The 24,069-nt window shown below is 39.4% G+C and overlaps 1 protein-coding gene across 3 annotated transcripts in view; it reads left to right on the top strand.

Moving 5' to 3' along the window:
- Nucleotides 1-884: 884 nt before the first annotated feature.
- man1a2 (mannosidase, alpha, class 1A, member 2) overlaps nt 885-24,069 on the top strand; it is a 122,477-nt gene continuing 99,292 nt past the window's right edge. Inside the window, exons 1-2 of one of the 3 annotated variants that reach the window (XM_081600025.1) lie at nt 885-1,130; nt 4,311-4,843. In XM_081600025.1, the coding sequence (XP_081456151.1) occupies nt 4,530-4,843 (314 nt within the window). In that variant the 5' untranslated portion in view covers nt 885-1,130; nt 4,311-4,529. Of the gene's footprint in view, nt 1,182-1,269; nt 1,569-4,310; nt 4,844-24,069 lie in introns of those variants that run through there. The other 2 variants (XM_081600028.1, XM_081600030.1) reach the window with 2 other exon arrangements.

Here is a 24,069-nt window from a genome sequence, read left to right as displayed (position 1 = left end):
GGAGTCAGTTTTGGTGCTCTGTCAAAATAATAATAAAAAATATATATATATTTACTCATTGAAATTACGGATGGCCAGATCTAAACATTACCTAGTATGAATTGATGGGAGGTTGCTTTAAAACTGTATCTTATATTAAATAAATATTACACTAAATAATCATAATTTTAATATAAATTTAAATATTTAAATTTATGAATTGAAATGAATTTATAAATGTATTTAAATTTCGGAATTTAAATACATCTAAATTATTTAAATATTTATTATTTAATTAATTATATTTTTTCTAAAAAACACCAATACACCAATAAGGTGCAATGTTTGTAAAACATTCACAATATTTAATAAATAAATATATAAATAAAATGTTGCCCCTCAAATATCTCTGCCCTGGGCTACCGCCCCTGTGAGCCCTTTCTAAAGTCTGGTCCAGGGCGCAGCAAAGGACAGAGCAAACACGCTAGGAAACACTGTAGACCCAAAGTACAGGTACATATTTATAGCAGACATATACTGTAATAATTTCACCACTAGTGCAGTTACTTTCCATTTCATTAAAGTGAATTTCGCAGCAGCTTATCTCAGACAAACAAGCAGTATTAAAGTCATATTTGCCCTGCAGTAATAAATGATCCACGAGTATGTTCCCTTATTTAGGTAATGGTGGCACTGATTCAGCTGTGCCTTAATTGTGTTTCCCTGGGGTACATTATATTCAGCTCCATTTATTTATCGCTATTGGAGAACAAATATATGTGTGGGTGAATATATGCGTCTTGTGAATATTTATAGTTTGTACACAGAAGAAGGTCATTGCTTCATTTTCTGCACATCATGAATCCAAATGGTCTCTGAGTAATTGTGCCAGCCTCGTTTTAGTCAGACGGTCCCTAACCGGAGGAGGCAGGCTGAGTAGTTGATGCTGGATCGCGGAGCGGCAGCAGCAGCTCAGTCAGTCCGTCGCTGCGGTCCATCAGAGCGGAGCGGCTGGTCATCAACATCCTCCTCAAAGCCGCGGAACTCAGCTGGCCGGAACGCTGCTCTGTGGTTCCGAGCCGTGCTGCCCCCGCAGCCGGTCACGACGGCGGCGTTGGAGCCTTCGTGGACATGAGGACAGCGTCTAAAAGGTGGACCGGGAATCCCGCACGACTTCTTTTTTCGCAGAGCGAACGAGAGAGGTGGTGATGCAGCACACCGAGGAGGCGCCTCGGTCACTCTATAGCTTCACAGCTAGCTAGCGTTAGCAGCCTAGCCACACAGCTAGCGTCCCCGGCGGGCTTTTAAAGCGCCATCAGCTGGGTAGTTGACACAACAGGAAGCCTATACGTCAAAACCGGAATATCTACATTTTTTTATTCATGTATTTCCTCTGGCGTTAGTCGATATTCCTCCCCGCATCTCCTGTTGGCCAGTATTAGCAGCAGAAGTTAGCTTCTCTGGCTGTTAGCTTCTATAGAGGCTAATCAGCTCTCACAGGCTGGCACTGTCACAAAATGAACTTGGTATTCAGCCTGTGAACACGCCGATACATCGCTGCTCCAAGCTGACGTTCACAAAAACCCGCGGTATGAGCAAACACAGCCTGCGGATAATCGTTTGTGTTAACAGCACTTTCACTGGTTGTGTTTTAGTCTTTTAATCGCTGGGATAATTTGTTTGATTTCCACCCATCTTTGCCTCGAAGTCAAACATTTGCCCACCCATCAACACAATCGGGCACAGCCTTGGATGATGTTTTTATCCCCCTTCATTTTTTTCAAGTGCACATTCGAAGATATTCGATGAATCTGTCGTCTGTTCCAGTGAAAACGACCGCGTTGTATTTATTGGGAATATTTCGTACATTTTAATGCATGTTACCACCGCATTTCCCCTCTGGAAGGAGATTGGACATCTCGATTCTCCAGTTCTGTTAATTGTATTTCTGATTTAATGACAGGCGAGATTACAATCTGTACCAAAGTGCAACAAAATCGAAAAAAATAAAAATCATGATGGAGTCCAGGACTGTTGATCACACAGTTGTTGCACAGCCTCCTGATACCTTAAGCCTCTTGGAAATATGTTTGTCATTTTTCTCATTGCTGGAGGATTAAGGATTATTTTGCGTGTGTGTGAGTGTGTGTGAGAGGTGAATATGACAAAACAGCACAGGAAAGGATTGCTTACTCTTTTGGTGTTTCATCTGATAATGGTGGATTTTTCTTGACTTTTCACGGCATGTTTCTGTAATTTTGAAGTGTTAAACTTGAGCAGGTCGTTCTATGTGCGTGTCGCCGTATGATACCGATAGTTCCCTGGAGAAGTTGTGGAATAACCGAATAAAGCCTATAAAATGCGTAACCTCATTGAGAAAATGTCTAAAAATTGAGAAATGATTCTTGACTAAATCTGGCACAATTGTTGGCACCTCTGCTGTTGGTACTTTGTGTAATTTCTGTTTTGAAAGTTGCAAATCTCGATCTTGAGATGCATACTTGGAGAAGGATCTTTAACCATTTCTCACACTGTTTTCTGTTCAGCTCATTCCACTGGATCACAGGTTTTTGGAGAAGGTCTGTGTGTTCTGCGTTTCTCTGTTGTTTTGGTCATTAACGAACTATTAAAGAGGCTAGCACAATTTTGTAGTTAGAAGAAAAACATTGCCTCATCGTCGCAGGTCCTCCCATAAACTTCGTGAAGAACATGAAGTGCTTTTCTATGCATTTCTTCTTTCTGATTCCTACCAAAACCACCTGGGTCGTCAAAAAACTCAGCTTGAAGCCGTTTCACACCAGGGTATTTTAGACTCTGTTCGATTGGGAGGGGAAAGATGAAATTTTAAAACCCTCGTTTGGGTCGGCTCATTTTCAAGTTGCTCTTTTGACAGTGGACCAAAGAGTGCGGGCCGCTGATCGTTTCAGATGCGATCAGCGATCCGCATCGAGGTTCAGATGAAGGCAGAACAAAGCACAGGATTTTAGGTAAGCCGGCTTGCAGCAGAGTTCAGTTGAGTCTCCACACACCTGCTGACCAGGTGAGGTAGTGAAAGCCTCATGTTGTCATCTGATTTAAGGGGTTTCAGTTAAAATAGAGGTCAGTAAACTCCACTTGGTGACCTCCCTTACCATTAACCTAATAGCCTAACAGCTAAATTCATGGGGCTTTTGTGTCAACATATTTTCACCCCAATAATATAGAAATTCTTTGAAGCTAATCATAAAGTAAGGTATAGTTTAGGGAAGCAACTTATGATCATTTTGGCAATTGATTATTGTTATGATTAATTGAATAATCAGATAAAAATTTACATATTCTGCAGATTTCTCTTAAGCCTTTTTTTATTCAGTATTCAGAAATACATTAAAAGATAAAAATAAACACATTTCTTTTTAAAATGGAAAAAAAGGTGATCGTTTGTAATAAAGGCTGCATCTGCAGCTAAAAAAAATATACTTATACCACGAACAGCTCAGCTCTTTCTGCTCAACTGAACAATATAGTGCAGAGCTGATGTGTTGACATATATTTTTTTAGATTAACCAGTTACTTGGATACCAAAATGTGTTTAATTATAGATTTCTAAAATAAAAAAATCTTATATTCTTCTTACAGTTTAAACTATACAACTTCAGGAGTTAAAGATGAAACATATTTATAAACATGAGTCTGCATACTCCAGTCAAAGATTAATCGATTGCTAAATTAGTTGACGACTACGTCATTAGTCGATTAATCACTATTAATCCGATTAATCGTTCCAGCTGCAGTGCAGTTACAGTCAAACCATCTCTCATCATAATAGAGCAGGAAAGGATGACATCCGCAACTCCCAACACCTCTCTGGTTAGAAAGCCTCACGGCTTTCTAACCATGCCACCAGACGGAGGTCTAAGGAGGCGCAGCACAAGCAAACGAGGTGGATTAGCAGCGTTTGCAGTCATGAGACTGTCACACAGCAGCAGATATCACATACCAGAGATATGTGGTATCTCTGGTATGTGGTATCTCTGTAGTCCCATCTACAGAGATACTTGGATTGATATGAGTTATGATATTTAATTTCCCTTTGGAATGAATAAAGTGTCTTTGAATTGAATTTTAATAGCTGTTTTTCAGATTACCAACAACGGTGCCCCTCTGTTATTTATTGGATAAATGTTCTCAAATGGAACGTTGGATTTTTCACATTTCTTTCAGCGTGAGGTTGTCCTGCTGCAATAAAAAAGCTAATTACCTTTTGTCAGGAGTGCCAGCAGATCTGCTCCTACATCTGGTAACTGTTTTATAAATGGACGCCATTAGTAACGCCTGTCTTTTCTTCCCAGATTCACCATGACCCGTTCCTTCCCGACCAGTCGCTTCTTCGCCGAGGCGCCTCGTTCCCCTTTTGCTTCCCGTCGCCCCAACGCAGGGATGAGATAATAACGCCCGGCAGCCGACGCATGCCGCTACACCCCCACCACCTCTGTGGCACCTGGAAACCGACACCCGCCCCCCGCCCTGCCCCCTCCCCCAAGTTGACTCTTTAACCCGACCCAGAAACTATGACGACGCCGGCTCTGCTGCCGCTGTCGGGCCGCAGGATACCCACTCTGTCTCCGGGCGCCTCCTCCTTCACGCACCACAGAGCCACGTTGAGGCTGTCGGAGAAGTTCATCCTCCTCCTCATTCTCAGTGCCTTCATCACCCTATGCTTCGGGGCCTTCTTTTTCCTCCCGGACAACTCCAAGCACAAGCGCTTCGACCTGGGCTTGGAGGATGTGCTCATCCCGCACATCGACTCGCCCAAAGAGGGGAAGCACGGCTCAGGGCAGGTGATAATTCACGGACAGGGAGGACACGATGAGAACAGGCACAGGTGAGTCGAACGGCTTCCCGCTCTGGCTGCTAGCTCTGTGCAAAGTGTTGTGTGATTGGTCAGACGTTTGTTCCCGTGTTTTATGCAGAAATGCTCTCGGACAGCAATTTTGATATTTCTTTTCAACTAGTCTGTTTCCACTATACGGCTTTGTATTCGCAGGTGACATGAAAAATGATTAACTGAGATAATGAGGAATTATGTACATTTGTAAAATTCTTCACTAAATACCTACTGTAACTGTAAAATTTCAGAAAAAATTTTAAAGTGCATTGTTCACACCTGAATCAAGGGTTTTGATGCTGAAAATTAGCAACACTGTTGAGGTTTGCTAGATGTCAGCACCATGGGGTATCACTAGCATGTTGACTAACATGGACTCCATTCATGTGATGTATAAAAAAGTAGTTCAAATGTTTATATTAGCTGTACAGCTAACAATAGTATAACAGCTATCACTGGCATGGAGAGTGACTAGCATGTTGACACTACCAGTAGGATGCGAGATATCCCTAGCATGTTGACCAACACTAACTTCATTCAGTGTGCAAACATTAGAGTATAGGCTAAAATTAGCTAACATGCTAAGGTTAGCTGTCAGTAACATGTGGGATGTCACTGTCATGTGAAGTCAGATAACTCCATACAGTATGCTAAATCTAGCTAATGTATAAAAAGTAGCTAAAATGCTTAATTTAGCTGAAATGCTAATGTTAGCATGAGGGTTGTCACTAGCATGTAGAGCAACTGGTATGTTGGCACAACCAGTAGGATGTGGGTTATCACCAGCATGTGTGATAACCCACATGCTAGAATTCCACACTAGGAATTCTAGTGTGGAATTGCTTGTTTTGTGCATAATTTACCAAAATGCTGTAAACGCTGACTTTATCCATTCAGTACACAAACATTAATATAGAAGCTAAAATGAAATGCTAATGTTAGCATATTTAGCTTAAATGATGTCAGTAGCGTGTGGGGCATCACGAACATGTGAACTTTCATTCACTTTCTCCATTCACCATACTAAACATAGCTAATATGTAAAAGAATTGGGCAAATGACTAGTGACTGAGGGCAGTCACTAGCATGTTGAGTGGCTAGCATGATGACTAGCATTGCTTTACTCCATTTAGCATGTAAATCCTGGCCCCAGTAATAGGACTTTTGAACGTTAAATAACTCCTTGATGGAAACTGTAACATCATTGTTCGAGGTGGACGTGTGACACTAGCTCTGTGAACGCTTTGTAAAAGAGGAAGTGGGAACCCCCAAGGGTAGGGGGTCGACGTACACTGAAGCGGGAGGGGTGTCCCCCAGGTGGTCTACGCTCTTGTAAGAAAGGTATGTGCGAATATGAACAACTGCCCAGGTTCAGTTAAAGTGTGTAGGGGCCTTTAAAGCTTAAAGCTTAGCCAGGAAAGCGTTTATCACCGGTCATACAGGTCTGCTGCGGCGGCTGAAAGGTGTGGCGTTGTTGGCAGAAGGATGCACGCTCTGCTGAACCTTTCCAGACACATCAACACAGGTGTTCCCTCCTCCCTCGCCTCTCAGCACATCTGCGCTCTCCTGTGAGCTCTGCCACCTTTTGTGTCTCCTTCGGGTTTTATTGTTCAGGTTCTGAAACAACAGACATTTTATCAATTCGGCCCTGTTCTCGAATAATTTTTTTTTCTTCCTGCTGGCAGATCATGTCGAGGTTTACGAGCTCGCACCCTCGTCTGTTTAAAACAGGCTTTAAAATCTGTTGGTTTTGAGCTGGATGTTGTTGTTGTTGCATTTGCATGTGTGATTTGGTGTGGCGGAGTCTCTGCTGCTTTGTTGCTGCTCCTCTCTTATAGATGATATTCAGGGTTTTTCCAAATGGCATGTTGTGCTATTTGGAACCCAGAGCCCTGGAAGATGTGCATACGCGTCGTCTATCAAGTGTTATTCCTGGAGGAGTAAAATTACTAGTGCAGAGGGTTTTCCTGCAGAAACTAGGGCAGGAATTCTAGTGTGGAATTGCTTGTTTTGTGCATAATTTACCAAAATGCTGTAAAGTTGCAACAGAGGAGATGCAGCAGATGTCATCCGGAAAATCTATAGAAATCAGGTTATTTATATAGTGCTGATTCACAACAAACAAGGGCTGAAACAATTAATGGGATTAATGGTGATGAATTGATTATTAAAATGGTAATCAACTAATTCAGTAATCGATTAGTCATTAACTGGAGTGTACAAAAATAGCAGTAATTAAGCCAAAACTTTACAAAAAATGTATACTTCTTCCATTTAAGATGAAATGAAAAACAATTTTTTACAAATATGTTCTACATGGAACTCCTCAAGTGGCATAGTTTTAGTTTCACCTGGTTCAAATTCTATAAAAAGAAAAAATTAATTAAAAATCTCATGTCAAGCTCCTGTTATTGTCCAATTTTTAATGGCTTGGCTAATAAAATTACCGACACATCAGTCCTACACTGAACTGATGAGTCATACAGAAAGGCCTGAGCTTTTCACATGTTGATGTTAAAAATCTGGTTTTAGCTGCAGATGCTTAATTTGTTACAAATAATAAAATGTTCACTAAAGAAATCATTTGCTATTACATTTTAGGCAGTAAAATGCAATTTTTTTTATTTAATAAAGGAATAGGTTGATTTATTTCCATCTCAATGTATTTCTAATATATAAAAAAGATGATTTGTTAAATGAAACATCTGCAGGATGGGCCAATTTTCCTTTTATCCAATTAATTAATTTTAGAATAATTGATACTAAATAACTGTTACTTGAAGGCCTACAACAACACAACAACAACATAATTTGTATAAAATCATGCAGTACAGTAATATTTAGTGTTTATAATGCATTTTGGTGAGAATTTCCTGTTCTCTGGATGTCCAGTTGCTTGCATCAAGTCGCATCAAACAGTGTGTCATGTGTCAGGAATTCACATCTTGCATGCATATTAATATTCCAGCCTATCGGATGGAGTCTCACTACAGTAGATGTGAGACTCCATCCGATACTCCAGCCTATCGGATGGAGTCTCACTACAGTAGATGTCCACCCCTGCAACATGTGATAGTGCCCAAGTGCTGACAGTCAGAGTGAGCGTCCTAATTGCAGCTTAGAAAGAGACATGAGGAAACCGAGGATTTATCGCAACTGATATCATCATTACAGTATTCAAAAGCTATGGTGTTGTTGCTTTATTTTTGAATATTTTGCAGCCCTACTACAATGCCCTGTCTTCTATGTTGAGCTGAGACTCTCGGATTTCGGTATAATAAAGTTGGACCGCTTGAGGATGGTTGGGTCTCCATGGTAATTCATGTGGAGTTAATGTTGCGTTCCGTTTGTCCTCAGACGTTAGATTTTTTTCCTGTTTCCAGCCGTGAATGCAACAAGATCAGCTGAAGTCAGAATCCTGACTGGGAAAAGTCAAGAGTCCAGTATCCAGTACATAGCGTGCAAAACTTTTGTGGATATTCTGCTAATGTCGAAAAAACACAATTTCACAATTGCCGTTTTTCCGTTCAACAAGAAACGTAATTAAAATCGTACGTAAATAAGTTTGTTCAGACGATAAGTCATTTAAAAAACACGCGGCTCTATCATCCTTCTGCAACTTCCGTCGTCTTCGGCTTTTCCGCCGGCAATATCCACTTCAAGGATCCCCCAGAAAACTTGCTAACCCCGGTGGTTGGGTGCTACGGCAGTCATTCATACAGCAGCCCGTTGTGTGTTTGAGTTAAAAAATGTCAAGTTGACAGGAAATTTGAAAATATCACTTGATAGTTATGTTATTGAAAGATTGGAAGATTAACACCTGAACACCAACTATATAAAGTGTTAAATAATGCAAACATTTTAAAAAGACTTAAATGAATAGCAATGTTTAGCCTGGTGGGGGCACAAGAAAAGCCCGGAGGCCTGCCAGGCTTATAATACACTGAGGGAAACCCTGCAGTTGTTGATCACATGACGGGCGAAATACACTAATTTCAATCCAGCCAAAAAAACCACAAAGATAAAAACTTATCCATAAGTGAGTTTATTTTTCTTTTTTAAATTGTTGTTTCCGTTAAGCGAAATTTTATTTTGTAAAATTCAATTTGCAAAATTTTACGGTCGACAGAAACGTAGCCAATGACACTGAAACCTGCTTGTTTTGGTTCTCATTGACTCGGCAGCAGCATCCAGACTAAATATTGTTGTTGCCTTTATACCTTTGCATTGTTTAGGCATAGAATATATAACTGATTGAGAAAGGATTAGATTGTTGAGTCTCTTACCCCGCCAGCTACCAGTCTGTCAACCACTTATTGCAAAGTATTGCCTGGACTGCAGTATTTTCTTGAGCTGGACATTTCATGTGTTATGCGTTCCATTGTGCATGTAGTTGGACGGCAGGTTTGTTTTTAACAAGGGTCTTGATGTAAAGCTTTCTTATTAAGTCTGATCCATAACATTAATCTCATTACGTCCAAAGCTTTTAGAACAGCCACATCCATCAAAGACAGACGTTTAGTTGTGGTGAAGCACAGACTGAGCTGGTAAAAGCAGAAAATTTGATTTATTGTGCCAATTTTTAAAACTTTAATGTCCCTTTGTGTCAACAACATGTTTGGTAGCCATCAACAAGCTTCTGTTATGATTCTGTTTGGTGTTATCAGAAACGGTAGCAATGTTTCAGACTGGTTGGTTTGCTACCATGGATTTAGGTTTTAAACACAGTTTGCAAACTTTTAACTAGGGCTGGTATAGATTTCCTGTTGGAACACCCACTCTTGTCCAGCTTTCATAAATCTAGCTGCTGATTTAAGGTGAAGTTGAAGAATGGGACTGAATCAGCTCCATCTTTATTCAGAGTGTACTCGCTGAAAAACCTGAAACTGCCCACCAAGCCTACTATGTGTGTTTGTGCATGGGTGGCTGATTATGGCACAGAAAATAACTCGCCCCACAACCTGAAAAGTATCCAAAAGTACAAGTATTCTTAGTTTGATGTGGATGAAACTACTGATGGATCTCTGCTGCATAAATCATGGCATAATAAATTAGTGGATTAAAAGTGTCTTAAGTTTACTCCCCCATTTTTTTTAAGTTGGAGCCTCTGTTTGTTGTTTTTTCTTCAGGCATCATTTAGTGTACTGTATGAGTTTTCAGACATGCAGTGCACTAGAAGGTGTTGTTGGCTTTTTGTTTTATATATATATATATATATATATATATATATATATATTTTTTTTTTTTTTTCAAAGCAGACCTACAAAGACGGCTCAACAGCCTGACAGACAATGTTGTAATTTCTGAAACCTTTTTATTTCTGAAATCAACAACAAAGTGGATTAGTTTCCCCAACATATTGATGTCGCCTCGGCAGCTGAACGAATCAACCCTGCTGATTGTGCTCTAGATATTTCACAAAAGTGTTAACCTGAGACTTTTACTGGTATCAGTTTACTGGTATGATGACTATACTTTACTGTTTCCTACATTTTACTACATCAGTTTTAAATATCATTTACAGTGGGGGTGCACCGATTGCAGTTTTCTGGCTGATTGCCGATTACCAATCTCTTAAAAAGCCTGACTTACCTATTCCAATTTTGGCCGATAAGAGTTTTTTGTCTGAAATATTGCTCAATATATCAAGAAGGTTGCTGAATTGGGGTGACTATTGTTAACTGTAAATGTGCAGACATGACCTGGTCGGCTGGTTTGTCAGTCAAACCTCTCTCACAGGAGAAAAGAAAAGCACAGTGGTTGATTTTTAGACCTTTGGCGAGGATGATGACATTAGCCGATCTCCCAAAATTAAGGAAATCGACACCAATAAATCGTCTGGCCGATAAATCGGTGCACCCCTACTTTACAGTGGAGCTCCAGTATTCGCCTGGTTCGGGGACCGTAGTTCCCCATAAATAATGAAAAGTGTGAACACCTCAGACCACCTCTAAAAACTCTTATAACGTTATATTTCACACACCAGATGTACTTTAATGTGCATCAACATGGTAGATGGTGGAAACCATCTTGGCGCTACAGCAGAATGTTCTTCCCTAAGCTCCAGTCTTGGGGTTTCAGACAGCAGCCAATAGCGTGCCAAGCAGCACTGGGCCTGGATATTTCAGGAAGATAGCAACACTTTTTTTCACACAACTGTACGTCAATTAAGGCTAGCTAATATAATTCTTAATAATGAACTCGGTTGATTTGGTTTGATAGGAGGCACACATTGGAGCAGCACACCATTTAAACCGTCGGCTATCAAAGCACACTGATTTATGGCGCTGCTTTTGCCAGGATTAGGAAGGACAGTTTGGCGACAGTCAGAAATTGGACGGTGTTTGCTTGGTTAGTTTGATCTTGGAAATTTACTGAACATGGTTTTAAAAAGAGAACTGGATGCTGGAGTAGAATGAAAATGCCCAAGCTTTTTTGTTACAGACTTTAAAGGCACAACTGCACCTCACTTGGTGTCACCGTTTATTGTTAATGACGCCTGACCAAGCCTTTGCTTTTTTTCTGTTGTGATAAATCATCATCACAGCAGGAGACGTGCTGCATTAATCAGGAACATCGAAGCGCCTAAATTTATCATTTAGTTCTAATTTAGTTTCATTTTCGATCTCATTCCTGTTTGTTTTGTTGTTTTGTCATGGTTGATCAGGTGTTTTATGTATTTTAGCAGTAATCAGCCACCTGGTAGCACAGTTAACACAGGAGTAGATGATTTTATCTTGTATCATTGATAATCTTAAAGAATCTTTAAGAAAATCAAGATCCCAAACCAAAGAAGCTAAAACTTGGAGCACAAACAACAATATTTAGAATTATTGAAGGTTTTAGCATTTAAAACATGCGTCTCGTGGTGAAATGCTATTTATCTACACAGCTTGCTTCAGTACATAAATACTCCCCAAGCTGTTTACATTTCCCACATGTTATTTTTTCCCTGACCTGTAGCAGTCGGGTCAACGCGCTGAGGCTAATGGGTTTCTGTAAGTGGCGTAAAGCCGTGCTTCCAGCCCAAAGAGCGACTCCTCCAACGCTAGCCGGAAACATCATCTTTGAAAAGGATCGTTCCCATAAGTGGCGGTAGAGGAATAACTAAACATTTGACACGCTGAGCCGACTGGAGCGCTCGGCAGCGAGAGACGGAGGTCATTAATAACCGCAAAGCTAGCGAACCAGAAAATGGCACTTTGAGTAAACATTAAGTATGAAACAAGCATAATGCTTTGCAAAAGAGCTGCTGAGAGCGTAAGATTATGTTCCAGCTTGAAATTAGCTATTCTACACAGTTGTTCTGGCCAGATGAAGATCATTCTGCACTCTGGAGCACGACACGTTGTAGTAGTGCAAGAAACCAGCCAGGAAATATAAACACACATCAGACACACACCTGTTACCTGCAGACATGGATGCAGCCTCAGTGTGGTTGGCTCTGACCCCCTTATAAGACGGTAAAATGATTCATTAGACATGATGTAAATGCAGAGTATATAATGTAGCCTTTCATTTTAGACATAAATGTATGGAAGCAGAGAGCTGATGGTTTCCACATGTGCTTTTTCTCTTGCGGTTTTCTTGACCATCAGAGATTTAATTTCCTGATGATTTCTCGAGATGGCGAGAACATTTCCTGACGTCTTCTCGAGATGGAGGGAAGTTCACTTATCCTGAGATGACGTGAGAATTTGTCATTTTCTCGGGATAGGTGAATATTTCAGGAAATTGATTCATTATCTTGAGAAAACTTTCAGGAAAGTAACTTATCTTAAGAAAACCATTGAATTTAACTTGCCTCAAGAAAATGCAGAATTCATTTAGCTGAATTTTTTTTTTTAAATACGACTAACACTTTCTCTCCCTCATTGTTGCATTTATCAAATTGAAATAATGCTGGCTATTGTAACTGACCTGAAGCAAGAGAAATTTGGTCTTATTTAAGTTCAGACAGTAAATGTAAACTCCTGGTTTTGTTTAATAACCATGGTTGTATTTTAATCTACACCAAACAGCAGCCTTCCTGCACAGTCTGGAAAACTGAGGGATAGATTTCTAATTAACACTGCACTACACACCCATCATTTATCTGAAAATCAATCAGTCCAGCTGATAAATTTGAATGGAACTTTTTTAATTTAATCTCCCAAAAGGAGATAAAAGGTCTGGGAAATCTGGAAACATAACTCTGGATAAAAATGTGAAGGAACCCTTTAGCCTTCACAAACCCATATGGTGTTCCACTACGGGCTTGAATCGCTAAAAATAGCCTTAAACACATAAAAATCACAGGAAGGCTATGAACATATAAGTTCAAAAATATGAAGTGCATCATCCTAACAGCGGTTCAGCTCATTACCGACCTGAGGCAGAAAGCTGTTGACCGTTCTGCTGATGTTGAGGTCGTTTGACGACAGCTGTTCAATAAGTTCACTGAGGGGTCACGAAGAGTCCCTGGGGCTACACGATAAATCCTTTTTATTGAATAATCAAATGTTTAGTTTTTGAAGATTACATTTTTTATTTTATTTTTTCCCCCACTGTCAGTGTGCCAGGGCGGCCATCTTGTTTGACAAGCCTGTTTTACAGTTTCTATTTATCTGGACATTAAATCCAGGACAAATCTATGATGGAACATCAGATACAATTTTATTTATGTGAATAAAGTCGTAATATTAGGAGTTTAAAGTTGCAATTTTATGAGAACTCCTACAAGAAAAATACCAAAAACTTAAAACGAGGAATGTTTAGCATTTTGTGATGTTATTCCTAAGATACAAAATCTTTCAATACATCAGCGTCAACTAATTTTTTATAGAAGGACTTTGCAACAAACATGCAAACAACCGTCTACTATGAAGAAACAAACTGAGCTGCTCTTTTCAGATCCTGATAGCTAAGCGTTTTCACTCTCAAGACTTTTTTCTTCTAATTTTAAAACTTTTTTGTTGCTTTTTCCATGCCTTTTATCTGCTAATATTATAGCTGGTTTTTATTTTTTATTATTAAATTAAAATTCTTGTAACCAGGCCCTAATGCTCCATCGTACAAGACTTGAAATAAAAGCTGCTTTTTGAAAATATTCTCTGCCATTTTGTTTTTGGAAAAACAAAAACAAAAATAAAATAATTTAAATCGATTTAAAATTGTATGTGGCATGAAAACGTCGGCTCTTTTTCCTCAACGTGTCCGGTCTCCTCTCGGTCAGATGAGGTCATCAGAGATCTGGCCGCTCCCTGAGGAGTTCAATGCTATTAATAAGATGGATTTCCTCTCCTCTTCTACTGTAATATTGTGAAATGAGGAAAATTTGGTTTTGCTGTTTTCGCCGCCAGCTGGAGTTTGGGAACAGCAGAGGAACTAAATGATATGCGGTCTCTTGAGCTTTTCTAAATTTCCAGCTGCAGCAGGAATTTGGCAAACAGTTTTTTTTGTTTTTTCTTCTGTTGTGGAGCTGTCTTGTTTTTTCTAAAGCTGTCATCACAGCTGTATTTTCTCACTTGCTGCCAAAAAATCCATTCCTATTATCTCCAACATTCTTGCTTCCTGTCATTTAGAAACTTGAAATGTATAAAAACGATCACTGTCTCCGTATTAGAAACACATCCTGGCTGTAAAAACGACACAGTTTACATCTGAACCACTTTATTTCAAACATACAGTTTTAAATGTTATTTAGAGACAAGAAGCTGCATTTTACTGCTCAACAAGAATAAAAAAATATTTAAGCTGCCAACAAAAAATTTAACTAATTGTTTTCAAGTTCCCACATATGGGAACGCTACAGCAATAAGTCTTTATGAATTAGGCGACAAAGCTACTTTTCAGCAAAATTAAAAGCAGAAGTAGGAGTTCAGCATGTGATCCGGCCTGGTTTTTGTAAATATGCCGTCTGTGTTTTATGATTTTGCTTTTCTATTCCTGTTTTGTATCACTATTGATGTGACCCATTCACCCTGGTTCCAGATTTTCAGTGATAAAAGCTCATTTATTGGGCTGACGGATCTAAAGGACTAGATCTTGTGATGTTATATCACCACGCTATTTCCTTTCAAAGGGAAGTCTATCATCCATTCAATAACGCTTCATTCTGTCTATGAAAGCACAAAAAGAGCATTTTCCACACTTGTTAGTGGAGATGCGAGACGCCAGCCGGAAATCAGAATCAGTCTGTTTTTTGGAGGGCGAAATAAAAATAACATGTTTGTTGATGCATAAAGGGGGTTATTTTGTAAAATCTGCTATTTTTATTTTCAGATTTACCATGGCTGTTAAGGAACCAACATTTTTCTTTGTGGTTGGTATTTAAAAAATATGGCATCATATTCCTGGTAAAAACTCTTAGGAGTATGTTGAACAATCACAACAGTACGCATTTATAACCTAAGAGAACGCATAACTCTGATCATGGGCATTTTCTTTTGTACGCAGGTCCATGAACGCAGTATGAATAGCGGTAAAATGTGCTCTCTCTTGTTTTAGCAGGCGTATTTGTCAGTTGCAGGCAGTAGTTCTTGTGATTGGTCTGATTGGCTGTGTTGGATTTGAGTTGGAATTCCAGCCAATCAGAATGAGTTACCGCCCCCATACTGACAAATACACCCATTAAGCAGAGAATGAGCACAAGTTACTGGTGAGAGCGTCCAGATGGGTGGAGTTAGCGCATTTTACTGCAAACTGTGCTGCGTTCACGCATCCACAAATAAATTAAAATGCCTTTGATCAGAGCTACGCACTGTTAATAAACGCGCTGTTGTGATTGTTTAATTTTTGGCAGGGATGTGACACCATAAACCCACCTGAAATTGAAATGGGAAAATAAGACCTCAAGGAAAAGTGAGGATTGGTGGTCAGGAACCAGGTGTCCAGGTTTTATGGTATTGGACAATGGTTAAAAACAAAAATGATGTTGAATTAAGTTGAATAAATTGATGATGCTGGAGATTAAAAATCGTAAAATTTCCATTCACACCCAAAGTTTTTTGTTACATTTCCATATTTTTTTCTTTAAGTTTGGACCGCCACATGCAAAGTAAGAATAAGTGAGAACCTGCTATGTTGCTAAAGCTGCTTTGAAGAAATTTTTGATCATAAACAATGAAAGTGTGACTGCATACAGTGGCAGATGGCCTGTTTAAAACACAGATTTTGAAGAAACCATTAACTGAAAAGTCAATTCATTGGATCATTAGAGGGCTATTCTGTATTAAATATGGTAGCATAAGTTATGTAGTGACTGCAAAAACCAACTGAGCAGACCTGGTTACCTACAGCTTGTTTAACAGGAATTAGGCTCTAGAGTTGAACTGTTCATATATGATTAAGATTTTACCAAGTTAACATTTGCATTCACTAATAAATATTTAACAAATGTGTCACTCCCCCAGGGTTCTGCTGAGTTCTCCTGCTGAGTGTGTGTGTGGTAGATCTGTTTTCCAGTGTCATCTGGTCTTTTGAAGCTGCTGTGCAATCATTCAGTCATCTGTGTGTGTGGATGTGTGTGTGTGTGTGGGAGGAAGCCCCCTCCAGATTTCTGAAAGTAATTGCAAATTTTGAAAGGCGTAACAGTGTAGAACAAAATGTAATGAATCACTGCTCCGAGTGAAATTGCTTTCCAACCTCAGGCCGCAAAAACACAAAGGGATCAGCTCTGCATGCGTAGCAGTTTGATATTTGTCTAAAATAGCAGCTCTATGTATATATTAGTGTGGGTGGAGCTTGTTGAGTAAAACGACTTAACAGCTTGATTGGGACACGCCCAACAACCGATACGGTCCTCCATGTTTCGTACCCGCAAAAAATTAAACGTACGAGGGCGATGATGGATTAAGTATTTAACTCCTCTACATTAAGCAGGGATGCATGGTGAGGCGTTGTTTGTCTGTGCTGGTTTTGTTTATCAGGCTGCCTTCTGTTGGTGAGGAAGGTGTGAAACATTACTTGTGTCCATGTGGGGTGGTGCCTTCCTCCTGCTCCCATTTATCATCTCTATGGACTACAGCCATTGTGGCGAGAGCCTTTAAAGGCCAGAGAAGAAAAAGAATCGACTGAGCTGCAAGAGTGCGTCACGGTAGCTTCTTAGTGAAAAGGCATGGTTCTAAAGAATACAGTGGAAAGCATGGAAGTGGGTTGTTGTGTTTCATTGCTCATGAAGAAACGAGCTATAGCTAATTTGTAGCATGTGTTGTCCTTTGTCTTGATTAGAGATGCTCAGGGAAATCAGCTGCTGCCTTTTTCAGCTTAATCGGCTCTGATCGGTGACCGATCACTCAAACTGAAAAAAAAAATTCAGTCTATGAATTCCCCAACCAGTTGGCCGCTGTGATCTTCTATCGTCTCTACAGCCAACCTTCATGCCTTTTTATATTGATTTTGTGCCATCTTCCCAACTTCATTTGACATTTCAATTTATTTGAAAGTCTTTAACTTTTTATGCTCTCAGGAAGGATGAACTTTGACCTTCCAAAATAGTCAAAAAGGTTTAAAATAGTTTCGCCATTGCACAATACTGTGTGTACAAAGTGTTTGTTGCAGAAGCATGTCATTAAAAGGACAAATTCTTGGTGCTAACCGTTGAAGTTGCTTAAATAAAGGCTACAGAAGCTCTTCATTTAGATTCATTTTGGCATTTAGTGCTTATTTATGAGGAAAAAAAAAATATTGCTTTGTTGCTTGTCAGTGTTGGGTTTTTAGGGAAGTTGGTGGAATTAATCCAATCAAGTTTCAGGACTGATTCCTGATTGCAATCCTGGAGATGGTAACAGTAGTGCTGCTGAGTGGTTGGTTGAGATGTCAGAGCCTTGGATTGTTCGTTTTGATGAATTTATACACTAAAATGCAACATCAGCATTGGTTTTTTTTTGTTGTTTTTCTGATGTTTTTTAAGTTCATCTTTATTGCTACTTGTTTTGGTAAATGAAAAAAATTTTTGAAAATCATTTATGACTCTTAAAATTAAGCTAAATGACATTTGACCAATTGGCTTAAAACTTGAAAGTAAACGTTTAGGTCTTGAACTGGACCGGGGACTTTGATGTTTCTTCACCTCTTTGGGACATAACACTAAGAGCAAATACTGTTAACCCTGCCGTGGTCATTTTGATCCCATGAGATTTTTGATCTCTGCGCAGTCTGGCAGGGTCGCACTGATCCTACATGCGATCAGTGTGTGTGTTGTTTTGTGAACTGATGGTCTGACGGAGCAACGCGGTTCCCTATCCACTGTCCGACCATGACATCTGCTGCGCTAAGTAAGTTAGAAGGTTAATAAAGGTGACTCTTTATTGTCACTGAGGGTATATAAATGATAATACCCAACACTTCTGTTGTAGCCAGAAAACTCATTAACATGCAGGCAACACATTTCTTCAAGTTGATCAGCTCTCTGTTATTTATTTTCCAAAAACAAAAATTATATTTGAACTCATTTGCACATTTTGGTTAAATAACTTCCATGTAATTGAGTGATCTGGTTGAAAGGAGGGTTTGTTTGAAGCTTTGTGGTTGCAGAAGCAAATGTGCACGAGAATTTTACGTTGGCATCATGCAAAATAAAAGCTGCATTTTGGATGTCATGAGTTTTCTCTGGAATTAAGATGCTTATCAATGCTGCGACTAAACTGGCTGGATTCAGGTTTTTGTGTTGCTATGGTGACGTGCATGCTTTCTATCGCTGCAATCCGCTAAACCTCATTTCCTCAACTTATGAAAAACAAACGTCTCTCTCATGGATACCCCACCAGGCAGGTGACTGCTGCTGTTTATCCGTTGTCATGGAAAGGGATGAGCAGCGGGTTACATGATGCCACCGGAGACTAAACAGAACTGAGACACAGGAGGTTTGATGGGATGGGGAAGTGATTACTGCCAGACTGACCAGACTGGACTGACTAATCAGGAGCTCTGCTGGCTTCATGGTAAATTTGTGTACGGTGCCTTGAAACGGCACCCACCCTTTCAGCTTTTTTGCCTTTTTTTTTAAATTTAAATTTGAATTGATTTTAATTGAGATTTTACATTATAGATTAACACACTTTTGATTAATTGGAAAGTGAGCAGGATTCAAGATATTCACTTTATCAATAAAGTATTGATAAAGTGAATATCTTTATTCACTTTATTAATAGTGAATAAAGTGAATAAAGATATTCTTTACCATACTTTACATTATGGTAAAGTAAATACCATAATACATTATGGTATTTACTTTACCATAATGTAAAGTAAATAATAAAGCATGACATTCCTCATAAAGCATGACATTCCTCATAGAGTTGGACTGAATAGATGTGCTTTTACGGATCAGGAATATTGCCACAGATACCAATCTAGAGTATCCCCCCAGTATCGATACCGGTATGGATATTGACATCAGTTCCTCTGGACACTGCTTTTGTGTTTGCCCTATGGGCTAATTTTTCTGCATGTTCTGACCAAGTTACAGTTTAAAACTGGTAGCATCAGCTGAGCAGTTGCGGTGGCGTTGAGTGTCTATAATTGCAGAACTGCTGCTAGAAGAAGTGCAACAGTTTGCTAGGTTAGCTCAGGTGTGTTAAACTGTGACAAAGTTCGAGAGGCATGAATTATTTAACAAGCTGCATCGGCATCAACACCTACGGTTTCAGAACATGCTTTGTATTGCGAATGCCTCCTAAAAATCCCCCACATGCACCAGAAGTCAGCTTTCACGCCTCAATGAACCCACAAAGATGGCCATAATTCAGATCTAGGCATCTAAATGCGTCTTGCCTACAGCTCTCTCCCTCAAGGGCAGAGAGGATTTTCATTGGGAGGGAAAAGGAAACCACCTCGGTTCTAGAGACAATTACACAGCCGCAGTAACTGTCACGATGTTGGCAAAATAACTCAATCAAAGAACCTGAACTAAAGGAGGAATGCTTTCATGCGCACTCTCATCACAGATGCGCAGCGGTTCGACACGGTGCTGTTTACTGGAAGCACACTCGCAAATCCATCCATTCAATCACACGAGCATGCAGTAACTGCCATCTTGATGCTACAAAATCTGTTTTCCATCAATTAACGTCAGGCGCGCCGAGTGGCAGCATGAATATTTATGAGGCGTTTCCAGGGCGATGTTGCGTAACTTTGAAGCTGTTTATTTTAGACACAGTTGACCCAACATTGTAAAAAAAACCCCAAAAAACCTGATGTTCTCCATGTTGTGCGTTATTAGCATAAAAGCTTCGTTTTTTTTGTTGTCACTTTTTTTTCCTTTTAGCTTTCTTCAGCAGTCAGTTTACTTGTTTTCTATCTATGTCTATCAGGGGTATAAAACCTTTATTTTCATATCAAGATCAAAATTGTTCTCAAAGGCCGGTTGTGCCAGAATGTATTTATACAGCCCATTAACAAACTGTTACAAAATATTAGTAAGCAGCTGTCTGCATTCAGTAAGTACTTTTTGAAAATAAATAATATTCCTAATCTTTTTAAAACAAAAAACTTAAAAAAAATTAATAATTAAAAAAAAAATTCCAATCAAAATTTGTGAAGCAAATTTTTAGAAACATTTGCAAGGAAATTTTGCAATATTTCCACATAAGCGTGATGTTAAATGTGACTTTTTCTTACTCGACGTATCAATCACGGACCAACTTCACTTCAAGTAAGGCTGAAGAAATACTGCAGGTGGAAGCTAACAGTCACTTAAACACAATGTTTTTGATCATTTTTGTATAAGATTTTCAAAACAAACCCCATCATAATTATGTATTAGCGTGGGAAATGTATATGTTGATTCTGCATGAATTTTTGTGAACACAGAATTGCAAAAAACTGGAGGGACTGATAGGCTGCATTTAGGCTGCATTCACACAAGCCCTGTTTAGTCCGCTTTAAACAAACGCCAGTCCGTTTGCCTAGAAAGTCTGGTTCGTTTGAGGTCTGAACACGCAATCAAATTCTGCTGTGAACCAAAAATTTTACTCTGGTATGCCTATAAAGTGAGGTGTCGGTTTGGTTGGAGTGACCTCTGGTGTAGATGCTAGCGGATCGGAGACTGCTCCAAGAGCGGGAAGCATTCTGCGTGAAAAAAACCCCGAACAAACGTGTGAGTGTAGCACTAGTGGGAGAAACGACTCGTGGTGTTTTACCAAAGACAAAAGAGAAATCCTACAACCGCTAAAATCCGACACCACTCCATTTTTGTTTACATTTTGTCAAGAAGGAAGTAGCGCTCATGTCTTCTTCTGAGGTTTCTGTGTTGTTTCCTTCTGTGGCCCTTAGTGCAGCTTCATCCACAGGCGAGGGGGTGAACAGCTTTTCCAAAAGGTTTGGTTAATTTGACACAAAGAGAACTGCAGCAGCCTTGAATGTAACAAATGATGGAATCCAGCATTGGTTAACCCACTCTTCCCACAGCGATGTACACTCACCTCTTTTCCTTACAGGACAGTCCAGACACACATTTTACAGCCTCACATTGCTACTCCAACCTTTTTTTTTCTTTCTCCCCAGACTTCTTTTTAAACTATATTTCCAATTCTACTTTTACTGAGACAGATCGTGTTACTGCACTGGTGCCTAGACCGACGTGTGCACAGTGCAGCCTGTGCTTAATGTCAAACCAGTACAGACTCTGAAAGCCTCCAGACACCTGCAGGTTTTCACACTCAGGGTTTCCTTGCTGTGTGAATGTTTTTCACAGGAACAAAGAAAGATGGACCTTTTCATGAGAGACTGTGTAACTGGGAACTTGGAAACGATTCATGTATTGTACAGTGCCAGTTCTAGAGATGTAAAGTTAACATTTGCTGGAGCCAAGCTTTACTGCGGCACGTCATTAAAATCAAAACCATGTGTTTTAAGAAGAAATGTACCGATCTGATGTTAATGTCTGTATTGGTTCCGATATTGATAAAAATTCTAGATCGGATATCGTAACAGTGCCAGATCTGTAAGGGCAAATCTATTCAGTCTAATCCTATGCTAATCCTATGCTTTGTGTTCTTGAGCAGTGTCATGCTATATGATCTATTTTGCATTAAATTTAGAATCCCTAATTGCACTTTCTGCACAATTTGAAAGATTTGTAGCAGTTTTTTTTACATGCTTGACCAAGACAGTAAACCTATTGTTTCAGTTTATCATTTATTTTACTGTTCTACTTCTAATAGCACAGATTGAACAAGTGAAAGATGTTTTTACATGTCTGACCAAGCCTGTGAAGGAAATTGAAGGTTTTTAGGTGCGCCTTATAGTGCGGAAAATACGGTAATTCAATGTCTGTGTTTAAAAAATAGGTTTTTTTCTGTATTGGATCGGTGTTGGCCGACGACTGGTTGACAATTAAAATAATCAGCTATATTTTAATTTTTAGTTGACACGAATGACTTTGTAAACATTTGAACACCTCTGTGATGAGTTAAAGTCGCATAAGTAAATATCCCAGATATGTGTGAAAGCCTGTTATCCCCCAGGTTCAGTGAAATCTCACGTCTTACACTGTTCTACATTAGCATTAGAATCATATCCTGCTATTTTGTGGGTTTTCCTCCTTTTTCTTCAACACCAAATATATTTGGTTTTAGCTGGACTTTCTTTAAGTTAACTTTATGATGCACCAACATGAGGTCAGTTTCAGTTTACAGAAGTTACAACCACGGTCTGACTATCTTCCACCTGAAACCCACATTGCTTTAGTCTCCAATAAACTCCTGCCCTAGTCCTGCTTATGTTTTTACGCTGAGCCAGTTGTCTGAAGTTCAAGGCAAACGCTGGCAGGTTTGTGCTTTAATTTTGATACGACTCTTTGATTGTTTGACTTAAATGAAGCACTTAAAATGATCAGTTTCCCTGGTTTTACTTTTTACAGGTATATGTTTGAGTAAAATGAACATTGTTCTTTTATTCTATGAACTACTGACATGCTTCTGAAATTCCAAGAAAATATTTAGTATTTATTACTAAATATTTTAGTAATATTTAGTAATATATACTAATATATACTAATATATTACTATACTAATATTTTGCAAATGAAAAATATTGTCATTCTTGTTCTTTTGGCAAAAATGAGAAATGGTCAAAAGAACAAAAAAGATGCAGCGCTTTCAGACCTCAAATAATGCAAAGAAAACAAGTTTATGTTCATTTAGAAACAACAAAACTTAATGTTTTAACTCAGGAAGTGTTCAGATATAAATATTTGGTGGAATAAGCACCAATGAGGCTCAGTGCAGTGGCTTCTTCATTTTGTCCAGAGCTGAATGTTCCAGTGCTATTCCATTAAATCAAATGGCATTAAAACATGCAGAAAAATGTCTTTCAGTCAGGATTCCAACCCCTAGTAGAAAACTGTTAAATATATTCTCAACATTCTGCATGTTTGTTCAGATGATTGTTGTTTTTTACAGAAACTCTCCTACTGTGTGACCGTGAATGAAGTCAGAACATGGAAACACAGTCGGTGTTGTTAGTTTCCTCTGCTCTGACATCACTGCTGCTTTTACAGTTTTAAATAACAGACAGCTATTCAGTGGAGATGACAGACATTAGAGATGTTAATGCAGGATGACACTCTCTACTCTTCTTCCTGATTAGCCACAATTTTGATCAGAAACTTATTATGGATGGGCTTTGAAGACCCAGTGAAGACTACGTCCTGGTGTTCAACTGTTTTTATAAAGGAGGGAAAAACATTATTTCTATTTTTATAAAACAAGACGACAAACCGACAGTCCCTACTTATCTGAATTACAGATTTGCCTCAGCAGAAACCTCATCATGTCTCTGGGAAGCATTGCTGTTGTGGCTTCATGGTACCTGTGCCGTTGAGTTTTGCTTACATTTTTAGCAGAGCTTGTTCAGGATCATAAAAACCCCCCCAAAAAAACAAAGCTCCCCGGACGTTGCCACAGCAACGCTGTCAAGACAGACACGTTTCTGTCTCGGAGGGAACGCTTCGTCTCCCCAATCACTCTGCCTGAGTGCAAGGCTACAAGCTCTCCCCGCTGCCGCAGCGTCTCTTTGAAACGTCCGGCGAGTGCCCTGATTGATGTGAACATGAAGGCATCATTAGGTCTGAGCGTCTACAGCTGCAGCCTCGTATCAAACGGGAATCTGTTTCACCTTGTTTCATAAAAGCGCCGTGTACACTACAGCTTCCCTTACTGCGTGTGACTGGTTATCGCTCTGTGAGCCCTCCTCCCCCTTTTTCTTTTCTTTTTCTAGATTTGACCAATTTTATACGGAAT

Source organism: Poecilia reticulata, chromosome 2 (assembly GCF_904066995.2).
Source record: "Poecilia reticulata chromosome 2, P_reticulata-male-v2, whole genome shotgun sequence".
In the NCBI taxonomy this organism is placed as follows: domain Eukaryota; kingdom Metazoa; phylum Chordata; class Actinopteri; order Cyprinodontiformes; family Poeciliidae; genus Poecilia; species Poecilia reticulata.
This window is presented reverse-complemented; position numbering and strand designations above follow the sequence as displayed.